The following is a 14,098-nucleotide window of genomic DNA, read 5'->3' on the forward strand; positions in this document are numbered from 1 at the left end:
TTGATTATTGGCAGCTGCTGCTTTCTGAAAAAACCTTTCAATTTAGCTTTCTGGATCCTTTGACTTCCTACTCCAACAGCTTTATAACGTCCCTGACAGCTTCATAAATGCACTGCAATGGTCACATGAACATCTTAGAAGGGGAATTGGCACCTCTGCATCTCCTTGTTCATATGGTACTTTAGGAACAGAGAACCAAAAGAGTGGCAATTCCAATAGAAGCTGAAAGTCCTGCGAAAGATGAGTCTAATTGTGAAGTTCCGCAGAAGTTTCAGAACACTAGTCATTCTTCTGGCGACCTTCTGCTTGGCAAGTATTGTCATTTCTGCCTATTACCTCTACACTGGCTACAAGCAGGAAATGGCCTTTGTGGAAACCACTGGAGAAGTAGAGTGTGAAGACCTCAAGCTTCTACCTTACAGGTCTGTGGAGCTGAAAACAGCTAAGCCAATTGATCCCTCTAAAACTGATCCCACCATCCTCCTGTTTGTGGAAAGCCAGTACTCCCAGCTGGGGCAAGACATCATAGCCATCCTCGAGTCCAGCAGATTTCAGTACCACATGGTCATTGCACCAGCTAAAGGGGACATTCCCCCTCTCACAGATAGTGGAAGAGGAAAATACATGATTGTTATATATGAGAATATTTTAAAGTATGTATCCATGGACTCATGGAATAGAGAGCTTCTGGAAAAATACTGTGTGGAATACAGTGTTAGCATAATTGGTTTTCATAAAGCCAATGAAAACAGCTCCCCCAGTACAAAATTGAAAGGCTTGCCATTACATCTTTACAATAATGTGGCCCTCAAAGACTGTATGGTAAACTCTCAGTCTCCCCTGCTGCGCATTACCAAAGCACCAAAGGTCGAGAAAGGTCCACTGCCTGGCGAAGACTGGACAGTTTTCCAGTTTAACCATTCCACCTATCAACCCGTGCTTTTAACCGAACTGCAGACCTCCAGACCACATCTCGCAGCATTGCCAAAGGCTGCTCTGTATGCAACTGTTATCCAAGATTTGGGGCTTCATGATGGGATTCAGAGAGTCCTCTTTGGAAACAACTTGACCTTCTGGTTGCACAAACTGATCTTTATTGATGCCATCTCTTTCCTATCGGGGAAGAAGCTCACCCTGTCCTTGGACAGGTATATTCTGGTTGACATAGATGACATCTTTGTTGGGAAGGAGGGAACTAGGATGAACATCAATGATGTGAAGGTAAGGCGAGAAGTGGGGGATACTATGTATGCAAATGGATATTTAAAAAGAGACAAAGCCTGAAAAAGCTGGCAAGCTCCATTTCTGGGTAAAGGCTGAAAGTGCACGAGAGTAGCTAGCAGATACAGAAACTGTAACTTAAGATTATTTTACAAGTCTGTTTACCCACATACATAGAGATGTATTTATGTATATGTATGTACATTGATACACAGAGATGGTCTGATACAGTAATGCATATAGCAAATGTACTGGTTGCTTAGTGCACCTGAGTAACAAAGGAGACTTTTTATATCTGACATGAGAGATCTTTCTTTAAACTAAATAAAAGGATCTCTGTTCCTCGAGCAGGTTTGCTGCTAAGATACCTGAATTTTTAGATAAGACCATGTTTTACACTGCATTAATTTTGTTTTCCCCTATGCACACACATACACATGTATGTCTGCGGCATATACAAAATACCATCTAATAGGCATTTTTTTTTATTCTTCCTTTCAGTATTTCTGAAAAGTAAATGGAACAATAGAAGATGGCTGTCTTTTAAAATCTCACATAATTATTACTATATTTAAAAAGAACAAAAAGTGTAAAAGGAAAAAACAAAGGCTGAAAGATTTACAGTAACATTTTGACTCAAAAAAAAATCAGCAAGAAACTTTTCTTTACCAGACTGGCAGATCAGCGTTTAAAGTTCCTAGTGGCAGGATGGAAACATAGCCTATACTTAGCAAATGACATAAACACCTGATATGGTGAAAAGCCCACAGACTATTCTTTGGAGGCTCTTTGAAACTTATTTCGTAGTCTGTAGTATCCAGGGGTATCATTAGATTTGCTTAGAGTAACTTCCAAAGATGTGCGCAACTTGGACAGAACTCAATAGCATGACAATTATTTCCTTGCAGTTTTCCACATGTGGGAATTGTCATATTCAGAGATCAGCTGAAGTTCCTAAGCATGCCACATCACATTCTTAAGCCTTTACTCTAAAGGTTTTGTGATGATGATGATCAATATGACCAATAGACCAGCCTTTTGGTTTTAAACACATATTTCTATTTTATTACTTAATTCTTATTTCAATTTCTACACCTTCTCTAGTCAGCTGCCTCCTCATCCAGTTCAGTAAGACAGATATTAAAACACCCAGAAAAAGCAGTAGTCTCATATACAGTTAGAACTATTTTGCACTTTAGAACAGATCAGGTAATTCTATTAGCCAAACCAGGCATATGAATGCTCATCAGGCTGACTTCTAGCACCAGGCACTTGCAATGCCTGGTATCTTGAGATGTGAGCGCTGTGCACACACTCGGTGATCAAGTGCTCTCTCTGGAAATATATGTAAAATGCTCTGAGAAAGGGCTTGTATACAAGAGGAAATTAACTGAAAAGGCAATTGTGGAACAAGGTTTTCAGCAACAGCTTTCCACCTGTACAGTTTTGAGAGCGTCTCTTCCTGATGTGGCTTGCTCCCCTAAGGAAGTCTACTATTCTACATTAGGTAAAGAGCCTCTATTACAGTAAGAAGAATGTCCACAGAGAGTCACTTGGAAATTCAAATCATACTTTTGACTGGAATGATCTCACTAGACAGAAAAAAAACCAAGTCACCTCCTTCATTATCCAGCAATCAATATTACTAGCTATTAGTACCCTGTGCTTGGGGGAGCAGCCACACTTCAATGCTCTTTATTATGGAAGACAGGGAAGAAAACTCCAGATCCAGGGGCTTGAGTAGGAGGCAGATGGCGGAACCATAGCCATTAAAAAACATTCAGCATCAGTTTTACATGCTGCACACATTTACCCATCAGAAAACTGAGCAGTCCACATTGCTGAGTATCTTGAAAATAGCAAGAAAAATCATCTGCTAGGACTCAGACTTTTTCTTAAATTATTGATTATGTTTGAGTCAAGGTATGAAGGGAAGCTTCCATTCTGTCCACATTTCCCGACTGCAAAAGTAGCATCCCACTTCCATTACAAAACCACAAACAGTAGCACTCAGGAGATGAATCCTTTCTTCACCTCTAACAAGGAACCATGCCACAAACACGGACCATGGGGAGAAATCTTTTGCGGGCACAGGCTCAGAACCAGTCTTCCCATCAAACAATCTTTTGGGGACAATAAAAATTGTATCTCACTTTTAGAAAATGTTCACACGCAAATCCACTCTGCAACTTGACCATCCATTGATATTCTGTCCTTAACATTGTTGGTTTCATTTCAGATCAGTTACCACATACAGGTCTGGTGAAATACCCAGGTTCCTCAGGGTATTTCAGGAACACTTGTGACAGAAATCAGACCATTCTTATAGACTGGACGTTCCCAGAATGCATACACATTCAAAACAGGATGCTTGCTAATGAACATCATAACACCAAAATCAGAGTGTACATTAGTTAGTTTACAATAAAGGATAATTACAGCCAGTTAGCAAACAATCTCCCAAGCTGCTTGGGGAAGAAGACAATTAAGAACCAGTGGGGCTTTATTCATCCCTTAAGGCAGAACAGCTTTTTTGCTGGAAAGGCAAATATAGCAGAGGGAGACATTTAAGAAGCTGATGTGCAAGTGGCGTCAAAGTACTTCTGTGCATTTGGAAGCAGCAGCTGTGGGCAGGTGCTCTGAGAGGGTTGTGTTTTCAGGGCATGAGATTTAGGGGCAGGTTGTGCTTATCCTAGAGGGGTATGATAATGGTGGAAGTGTGAATGACTCCAACAGCTAGAGGGATTAGCACAGCATCCGTATGTTGTTCAACAAAATGTGGCAGAACTTGGACCATCTCCTTTCTTTCCTGAACTGCATATTACAGGTATACTTAGCACCAAAAAGACCCCAAACACTCACGGCCAAAAAAAAAAAATCCAACCAACCCCCACAGTCTACATGTATGATGTGATGCACCTCAAAAATAATATCATTGTCCCCTGCAATGCAAGTTTAAACTGTCAGATCACCAATACAAACTAAAATATTTGTTATTTATATAGTGCTTTCAAAAACAAACCAAGAGAACCATATAATGCAGGGCTTGTAATGAAACAGTTTCTTAGCACAGAACAATCCACTGCATTATGCCGCTATGTCACTACTTCTTCAGTTCCTCCAGTTCACAGTATCGGCATTTGTCACTGCAAGCAGTGTAGGTTCACTTTGCAGAGGTATACAGACTCCCTGCTAGGCTCTTCTAAGGTGCCACTCACACTCATGTTCCTTGGGAATGCCTTCATACATGGCAGATTCCCAGGTGCACACAAGAATACAACTGAATAGTTACACACCTCCCAGCTGCATGAAAAATACAGGTAAATAGCATCACTCTGTTCAGCCTCTTAGGTTTTTCCTTCTTCCAGGGACCAAACATGTGACAACTGCCAAACCAAAGGGCATGTGAATAGAAATGAGGTTTCTGATAACAGTATTTGTATGTAACAAAAAAAGACAAGTAACACCGTTCCTGTGTAATTCCTACAACTCAAACGTATTATCCCATCACAAAGCCATTTCTCAATTAGGTTCTTCAGGGACATGTATAGTTATGCAAAGAGTGGCATCAGCTAGAGAAACAGAGATTAGAGAACAGAGTTATTATGGGCTTTGCTTACCACAAAAGATCTCCTGGTCCTTGTATTATAGAAGTTGTGCAAGGTCATGTCTGGCTAAGTAATTAAACAGGAAGTCAGCAGAGCCACGGAGAGCTGTTTTCCCAAGCTTTGCAGGGATCTATCTTGAGCCTAGTGAGCTTCTGCAAATGAATTTCTCCCTTTCTCTCCTGCCAATCTATTATCTTACTGATGGATTTTAGAAGGCAAAAGACTCAAGAATTCATCAGTTAATTTGCAGAATTACCTCATTTGTGTACTTGCAAATCACATTGGTTCCCAGCCACACAACAAGACGATGATCACCGTCAGCAGTGACTCAGTAAAAAGCCTAGAAACCACTGGTTATGCTGTGTCTGGGATTACCATACTGAGAAAATAGAGAACTTTTACCTTCACAGTTTCCTTTTAACTGAGTACAAACAAAGCTGTGCTACCCAAACACGTAGCAAGAACTTGCTAAAGTCTTTTTTGTTGTTGTTGCTATAGTAAGACCTAGTGCAACATTTACATGCGTGGGAATGTCGTTTGGGTTACTGCTGACTGTAGTCTTTCCTTCTTGCAGCACCAAAAAGCCCATCTGCATTCTCCCATCTTTTTCCACTCTAAGCTTCAGTCCACTTACTTCAGTGGAAATAAGCGTTACATTAGTGTCTGACAACTCTTCACTTCCACAAGTCTGCACTTTGTCTTTGACCTTCATCATCATTAGAATGCCTTGAACACTTCAAGGCTGTGATATCTTGTTCATTTTAGTATTTTAAAGACAGGAATTCATGTTGGAGTTGCATCTTTTCTGCTAATTCTAAATTAAAGAGTGCTGGCCCAGCAGGAGGCTGAGCTCCATAACTGAATCTCTCCAGCATAGGCATTTTCTATCTTTCTGCATGAACAATTGTTTTCTGTTGGAATAATTAGAAATGCCACCAGGCCATGCCACCAGGCATGGCAGAAGGATAGTCAGTACAAAGCTGCAGGTGGGCACAGGGTGGGTAAAGCTTTCCACGCTGCTGTGTGCAAACCCTCCTCCCTGTCCATGTAAAGTCTAAATGCCTTTTGAAAGAAGGATTTTAATATTAAACTGTTGTAGACTAATGCTTGTTCCTGCTTCAGTTCTGCTAGGATGCCTTACCTTTTGTGCTGTTTGGAGTTGCTGTTATGGACTCAAGCAAGCCAGGTGGATGAGGAATCTATTTAACAACAGACAGGACTGTATTTCTGCATCCCTTCACAGAATTTGGCATCTAGTGTCACAGAATCTGCGCAGCTTTCTAGAGAAATTTGCCAGGAGTGGTCAAGACCAGAATTCAGAGTCTGGGAGGATTATAACAGATACTTGGATTTCTAACTCAGGTTTTTGAAGAGCTTCTCTGGATGCTCTGCTCTCTTCTGGCCATCCTGCACTCACACTCAACTGTAGGGAAAGTCCTAATGGAAATAACTAGCCCAATACCTCAATCTGCATCCAGTTACTTCCAAATATACTCAATATCAATCTCCAAAACCCCTAGTGCTTGAGCAAAATTTGAAACTTTTGGTGCTATAAATAGGCACTAGAAACACATCTTTTTTTTTTTTTTTTTTTTTTTTATTCATTTGCAGCTTTCTCCTTCAGCAGAAGCTGCAAACAGCAATTGATTCCTTGCTGATGAGATATAACAGTCATCCCTATAGTCTTTTTGTAATAATAAAGTCCTGCCAGTGAAGTAACCACACCAATGGACAACACAGAAGAAACTAAAAACACAAGATGTATGAGCGTAGGAAGCTAGTGGAGACAGCCAAGCATCAGTCATTATAAGCTGTGTTGCTCCACTGTCACCTTTTAACGCACTTTAGAGTGGCAGTGAAGAACATAATGAAGCAAAATGCTGGAGTTCACACTTTTGGATGGTCTTAAAAAAAATAAAAATTAATGTAAAATGAGCTGAGAAGGTATTATAAGAAAAATTTAACTATCAGACAATCTTTCTAAAAATGGGAGTGTCTGCTCCATTCTGCTTCAGCCAAGATGACACTTCATTCAGTATTTTCCCTGTTTAGGTCTCTTGAATCCCCCAATTCTTTCTGCAGTAATCTGAGTGTTGAACACTGCTCAAGTGCCTTGTCAAGATACATCATACAAAATGTTTCATACTATTTTTTTTCCCCAGTCTCAGTAAAGCCTGTTCTTTCATCTGTTCCTTTGCCATCAGCAAAACATTTATTTTCCTCCTTGGTGGCCTGGTGGATTAACTGTCTGTCCAAGAACCCTGCCTGAATTATAATAGATTTGGGGTTCTCTCATCTCCCAGGTTTCCCACCGAAGGTATGGTAGGTCTTGACAGTGTTTTATAGAGTCTTGCCAGAAAACAAATTCTGGTGTCTCTGATCTTCTAATTCTTACATTTCACAAGTTTAGACAATTAGATTCCTTCCATGTGTCCCACATGTTATACGGGTACTTCTATCATATTGTCTAAGCAAGATTTTCCTGTGTTTTCCTCACTCAGTGCTCTTTTTTCCCAGAGGGTGCACTGGATTTTTTGCCTGTAGAGTTAAAAGATTCCAAGCAGGGCAATTTGATTCTGCTGTACAAGCACTTCAGAATTATCACAAATCCCTTTCTTTCTTTTTTTTTCCAAAAGAAAAAAGGTTTACTCTTTCACAAAGCAAGCAAAACAGAGAAAAACCATCCATTATTCTTCTTTTTTAGCTAGCAATAAGAACTCAACAGAAGTTAAGTTTTGAAAAGATTAACAATTCTGAACTGTTAAAACCCAGCACAATTTGTACTTGGATTTGTACTGATTTCTCAAATCCTTCCTCCAAAGTAATTCTGAGAAAGTAGTTCTGAAGTCATAGGTTGTATCATACTGGAGTATATTTCCTGGATATACATGGTATTCTGTTTAATTTAGCTTCATTTAGTTCAGTTTAAATCGCTTTCATAACATCTAGGGAATCTGTAGGAGTCAAACCACATGGCTGCTTTATAGCAGCCTCTCAAGAGGCCCACATTAACCTGAGTTTTAAAACAATGCATATTAGTTAAAAGAAGCAATAACAATTGTTTCTTGTATAGCAAAAAAAGAATCTATGAAATTATCAAATATCTTTCTAGAAAGGCTAGGCAATTCAGACTTAAAAAGCAGTCACAATTACTGCTTTAAAAGCACTTGATGCAGCAATAAACACATTACCAAGAATGCTGTATATAATGCAGTTACTTTAGTAGCAGCATTACTTAAGTAACTTTAAATATGCCTTTGTCATCCAAATGTGAGCAGAAAACACCCTTAGAGCAAAAGCTCAATTTAGCATCATTGGCATTATTCAAATGATTTGAAAGTGGCAATACTCAGAAACAGGGAAACAAGGTGAATAGATGGAAGGATAGACAAACAGATGAGATCATAGAGAGAATATCAAAGAGAAAAGGAGAACTTTGAAACTCAAAATATTTAGCAATAATTAGCCATGCATTTTCTGCTCACCTCTGTATCATAACTTAATATGAAACCGAATCATCATTTATTCCTGTTTTCAAATCCTTACACATACCATTTGAACAATCAATATAACCATATACCTATATAACATGTATACTCACCCAAATTAAATCTTATGGTCTTCTTTATCTCTTCTATGAATATGGCCATAGCCCCCTGCAATTAATACTTTCACTTCTAATCTTATATGTCTCCACCTGTCTTCTGTCCATATAGTCAGAATAACGTAAGGACTTTTAGGTAAACGTTACCAAATGCCAGCTTATGCAGAGGGCAGAATAAAAGCTGCACCTCAAACACTGGGATTGTTGTCCCTCTGAAGTGCAAAAATACTTTCTAGTAGATGGACTCTGTCTGTTAATTATCAGTCCTGAAGGTAAGCATCACATACCAGCATGTGGAACATCAAAAGTGGTAAATCACAATCAGATTACAATACAGACAACAGAATAAACTTCAAGCTAAACACCAGCTTCATTTCAGAACAAAATTACTTTTTTTCTAAAGAAAGAAGGGGTTAAGCAAGTTGGGGCTGTTCAGCCTGGAGTAGAGAAGGCTGCATGGTGACCTCATAGCAGCCTTCCAGTTTCTGAAGGGGGCCTGCAAGGATGCTGGAGAGGGACTCTTCATTAAGGACTGCAATGACAGGACAAGGGGTGATGGGTTTAAACTGAAACAGGGGAAGTTCAGGTTAGATACAAGGAAAAAGCTCTTTACTGTGAGGTTGGTGAGGCACTAGAACAGGTTGCCCAAAGAAGTGGTGAATGCTTCATCCCTGGCAGTATTCAAGGTCAGGTTGGACAGAGCCTTGGGCAACACGATCTAGTGTGAGGTGTTTCTGCCCATGGCAGTGGGTTGGAACTAGATGATCTTAAAGTCCTTTCCATCCCAAACCATTCTGTGATTCTATGATTCTAAAATCTAGGATGTAAACACTGCTTCTAGTGAGCTGTTCATTCATCTATGGGAAGATTTAGGCTTTCCTCAAAGAGATGGACAATTTTCGTATGTTTTTCCTTTTCCTTTGGCCATATACAGAGCCAAATACTTTTTCAGAGACATAAGAACAAATGACCTTCTGCCTCCATCGTTCAACATGAGTCATGCATAGTGTGGAAGAGTTAGAATGAGTCATATATTGCTTTCAGCAGTGTTTGCTGGAGAATAGTGCTTTGCATACAAACACATTGATTCATCTGGAGAAATTCACTTTGAAAGAAACTATTCTATTTAGGAAATCTTATATGGTCTATGTGCAGCTACTTTAATAAATAAAAAAAAATGAACAATTTCGTAGAACATTTGAAACTGTGACAGTTTGATATAGTTATTTCACTGCTGAAGGGGACGTCTGTGCATCAGAGAGTTACTTGGGGTTTTCTGCAATGATCATAAACACACACACAAAGAATCAAATTCGATGAGAAAATCATCCTGACTTTTACGTTTATGTCACCAGATATTATTCTGGTGTGAAGCATTCAGGGTTTGCTATGAAAGCATGAGCTACAATGAAACACTACATGATGCATTGTGGTTTTCCACCAGATGCCAACTAGCTAGACCTGATAATCAGTTTTTGACGTATGGCTATTGGCATGGAAACTCTCCAGCCCTTTGTGGAAACACAGATCAAGGTTCTCAGCTTAAAACCAAGAGCAGTGACAGGTAAACCCTTTGTTATTTGCAAGTGTTTAATTTATCTTTTAGGAATGGCTAATAGTTTCACCAACCAGAGCTGTGATCCTGGAAAGACGTAAATGTCTAGGACTCGTCTCTCACTTTAAAGAAGACCCTGCAACAATGCAGTATCACTCAGGCTTTCAAAGGATGATGCCAAGAACCTACAGATGATCAACTCTTTCTCCTGAATAAGGCTAACATCTGTGCACACCATCTTTACCAATGCACCAGCAATACTGAACTGTCTGCATTGTCAAGTTCCAGTACTTGTTATCATTTCAGCTGAGTCTAGGTTTAGGTTCTTTTTTTTGTCATTGCCAAGATATATAGCAGGCTGAACCAGAAACACATGGGAGATCACCTTGCTCTCCGTGGCCATGGACCACTAGATGCTAACTTGTCTCAAATGCAACCCTCTGCTTTGCTACACAGGGCACCCCAAGTTGCTGCCCCAACTTCTTAAACCCGCTGACAAAGAAACTCTCCTTTCATGTGGTTTTGCTGCCAGCACAGATGATTGCTCGTTCTCCAGGTCGGGATTGCTCCCGTTTCTTTACTGCCGCACAGATGCTAGCAGTAAAAGACTTTCCAGTAAATTCCCCTGCTTCTTCACTGTCAGCCTATCCTTAGTTTGGTAGTGGAATGCCAACATCAGCTGTAATTTACCTTCATTTTCATTTCCTGGCCTTTAATGTCTTATCCACACATTTCTCAGCACTGCTATCTTCACATCCTTTGCGTGGTGCCTGTTCTGAATGCACAGTAGTACCCTTTCCAAGTGATGAACGTGGATGTAGCACAGCTTTGTATCCAACTGTAACAGTTTTCTGCAGGCAGGAAACACAATTACTCCATAAATACAGGAGGTGAGAGGAATAACCTTATGGGCCAAATGCACCAGGCAATGTTCCTATGAGGTTTTTTTTGAGATAAGAAAGAAAAGTAATTTTAGAACTACTGCCCATAAGGCAGCATCACCCACAGAGAGGAAGCCACACAACATTTTTATTTTGCTGTCAACCTTTTATTCTAGAAACATTGTCCTAATGAAGTAATATTTCTGCTTACAATTAGTCTGCTCTCTCTGCTAGAATATGCAGTGGTCCTAAAATCAAGGTTTCTAACTGCCTATGAGATTCAACGGCATAAAACCTTACTGTATAAGTGCCTTTCCATTTATTAAAATCATATTTCTTTCACATTCTTGGTTTTACTATTTAATATGACCTTATGTAAAAACCTTACTAGTTCTACAATACTTACATAAAAATGATTTCTGAGTGCTATGAATTCATTTCTCAAAAAAAAAGTATAAAATAAATTTTTGGTCTCATTGGCAATTATAATCTTATAAGGCTCTTTAGTGTCATCTCCTGTAGCCGAAATGTCTAAATTTGTAATGGAAATATTAAATATAATAAATTATAATTTCAATAGTTACAATATTTTATTCAGAATATTTTATAAAAGTTAAGAAGCCCTCTCAAGAAATGCCAGGATGAAAAAAACCTATATTTTCTTTAAAACCTTAATCGAATTTCATTTTCAAAAGTAACAAGTAAATGAAAGGATAAGTTATTCATAATTTACTGCAAACCAGTGTATTAGTAAAAACACTCTAGAGCTTTCTGAACAGTGTTTTGGTTTATTAGGATTTGATTTGTTGCAACACATTGCATGTATTAAAGGTTTCTGATTTAAGACTCCAGCATTTAGCATTGATTAGCAGAGCATACGATAAAAAGCTCTTGTATTTCCAGTTAAGGTTGGCACAGAGAGACTGCTAAGACAATGTGCTGTCCTTCACATCTGAGAGATTATTTAAGAGTGACTTTGCCTTTTTAGTCAGAGGTTGTCTTACCCAGGCCTGTCATCCAAGCCCATAGAGCTCACAAAGGTGGTTCTGAAGATGTGAAGAAAGGTAGTTTTAGCAAGTTGGAATTCTTGAAGTTGAGTGAAACTCTTTTTTTTTTTTCTTTTTTCCTTAATTTGTTTATTGCTTTAGTGGATTTTGTTTGTTTGTTTGTTTGTTTGGTGGGGATTTTTTGTGAGACCAGCTATCCTAAACCTTGGATTCCTTTTAATAAAATGAATCTCCCTTTTTGTTTAATTAGCAGTGAGACTTGCAACAAGCTAGAAAATGTCAGAATAGCCTCTTCCTTTCTTAGGCAGCACATTTGAGCAGTGAAGCCATTATCCCACCTCTGGCTCGTTTTGGAAAAGCAAAACCAGTAACTGGCTGTTCTAACTTTCACCTGAAAGAAAGCAATGCCTCTACATCCCCAAACATACTCTATTAGCATAACATCACCTCAATGTTCATCTCTGGTATGATGTTTTCTTGAGGAAATAAACCTACAGATGTTTTAATTTCCCTTCAGCAGCTCAAATGGCATATACCATTTACCAAGCTATGACAGTTTCTTTACATATCTGTAACCCCTACTCTTTTGTATGTTTTTTATTCTTTCTTCATAATGCCAGCACTCTTTTAATCCGTTGTTCATGTTTTAATGCAGACAGCACCCAAACAGAAGCGGGCTCAGTGGTGTGAGACACACTGAGCTTCTCTAGTGCGACATCCATGCTATTTTCAACACTTCTGATTGGAGAGGGCTGAATTAGTTATCCAAGAGTGTTTCAGGTTTTTAACTGAGGTAGTCATTTAATTGGCATTTTTCATTTATTTTTAAACGATCACAAATTAAATATATTAAAACTTGTATCTCCTTCCCAATTCTTTCTGACCAAGATGTGGTGAAATTCAAAGAATTAGAGTTCAGGCTTTTAGATTTCCTTCCTTCCAACTTGTTTAGCCATCTATCCTTGGACTAAATGGGTGAAAAATGCTTCCAAAATGGCCATGTGGCAAAGCAGGGGAAAATGAAGTTGATCTTCTTGTTACTCGATCAACTTGAACTGCTCCAGTGAAACAGTTTCCTGTGGCAAAATGTTATTTTATTAAATTCAGAATGTTTCACTGCAATGCGATTTAAACAAAATTCTATTCTGCCAGCTCGTCTGCTCAGGCCCAGAAAACCAGACCATTTGAAGTCTATTTTTTAAATATTCCAAAAGATCATAATTAAATGTAGCTTTGGAATTTCTGATCTTCCAGAAATTAAAAAATGCAAATAATTCACACCCTGCTGAGAGATTTTCTAACATGCGACTATCGCAGGAAATGTATATGTCAGGTTTTTACTGCCCCTTCATTTCATGCAAAAGCCAGACTCATCATAACTTTTACATTATATATGAAATCCAAAATATCAGCATTTGAGCAACTTCTAAAAGTTGTCTCAATATTACATTTGAATTGCCCAGATTGAATCAAAGTCATGGGCTTCAAGGACCTATGATTTTCACCCCAAGACATCAGACCTTCAAGTAAAGGCTGTATGAAGAATATTTGATTTCACATTTTTGACAGCATGCTGTATTTGCTTGCCTTTCTCAAAACTCATGAAATATTGGCCCTTAAAACTGTCAGTGATTCTTGAAAGCACAAGTGCTTTTTTTGGTTGAGATTCAATTGTTTTAATAGGGTACATCTCAGCATAATTTTCCATTCCCTGGGGTTTTTAACTCCTCAAAACTCTGTAGAAGTGTGCATTATCCTGCTCATTAATAGCATAGATGCAAAGCCAAGATCAGGATCAGTTTAGGTAATAGAAGTTTTGATACTGATTTCAACATCGAGGGGGTTTGGTCTCAGAAATATTCTCTGTAACAGCAGCTCTGACTGTGAGTTCAGGACTTTAGAGAGGGAAGAGGCCACATTTTCCAGTAATATTTAATCCCTAAGGGCTATAAAGACTGAAGACCTCCTTTGTAATAGTATTTACTGTAGTTTTTTCAGCAAATTAGCACAAATGTTAGGAAATTAATTGAATACACATGGATAAATAAGCATTAATCTATACGTCTCTATAATTAATAGAGACTAAATATAATCTTATTAATTTAGGAAATTTTTAATGGAGCTCAAGGCATAAGTGTGAACTGTTGAGGCTACACTTTGCATGTTTAATAATAATAATGCATTTCTGTTAAAAAAATAGGTTCAGCTGCAGAATGTAAATT

The 14,098-nt window shown here is 38.6% G+C and overlaps 1 protein-coding gene across 1 annotated transcript in view; it reads left to right on the plus strand.

Moving 5' to 3' along the window:
* Positions 1-240: 240 nt before the first annotated feature.
* The window catches only part of LOC308222042 (bifunctional heparan sulfate N-deacetylase/N-sulfotransferase 4), a gene marked incomplete at its 5' end in the record, with an annotated part of 76,442 nt that continues 62,584 nt past the window's right edge, over positions 241-14,098 (plus strand). The window contains one exon of the mRNA XM_080619554.1: positions 241-1,221. Coding sequence (XP_080475680.1) covers positions 241-1,221 — 981 coding nt within the window. The remainder of the gene's footprint in view (positions 1,222-14,098) is intronic.

The sequence above is a fragment of the Psittacula echo genome, assembly GCF_963264785.1.
Source record: "Psittacula echo genome assembly, chromosome: 1".
Lineage (NCBI taxonomy): Eukaryota > Metazoa > Chordata > Aves > Psittaciformes > Psittacidae > Psittacula > Psittacula echo.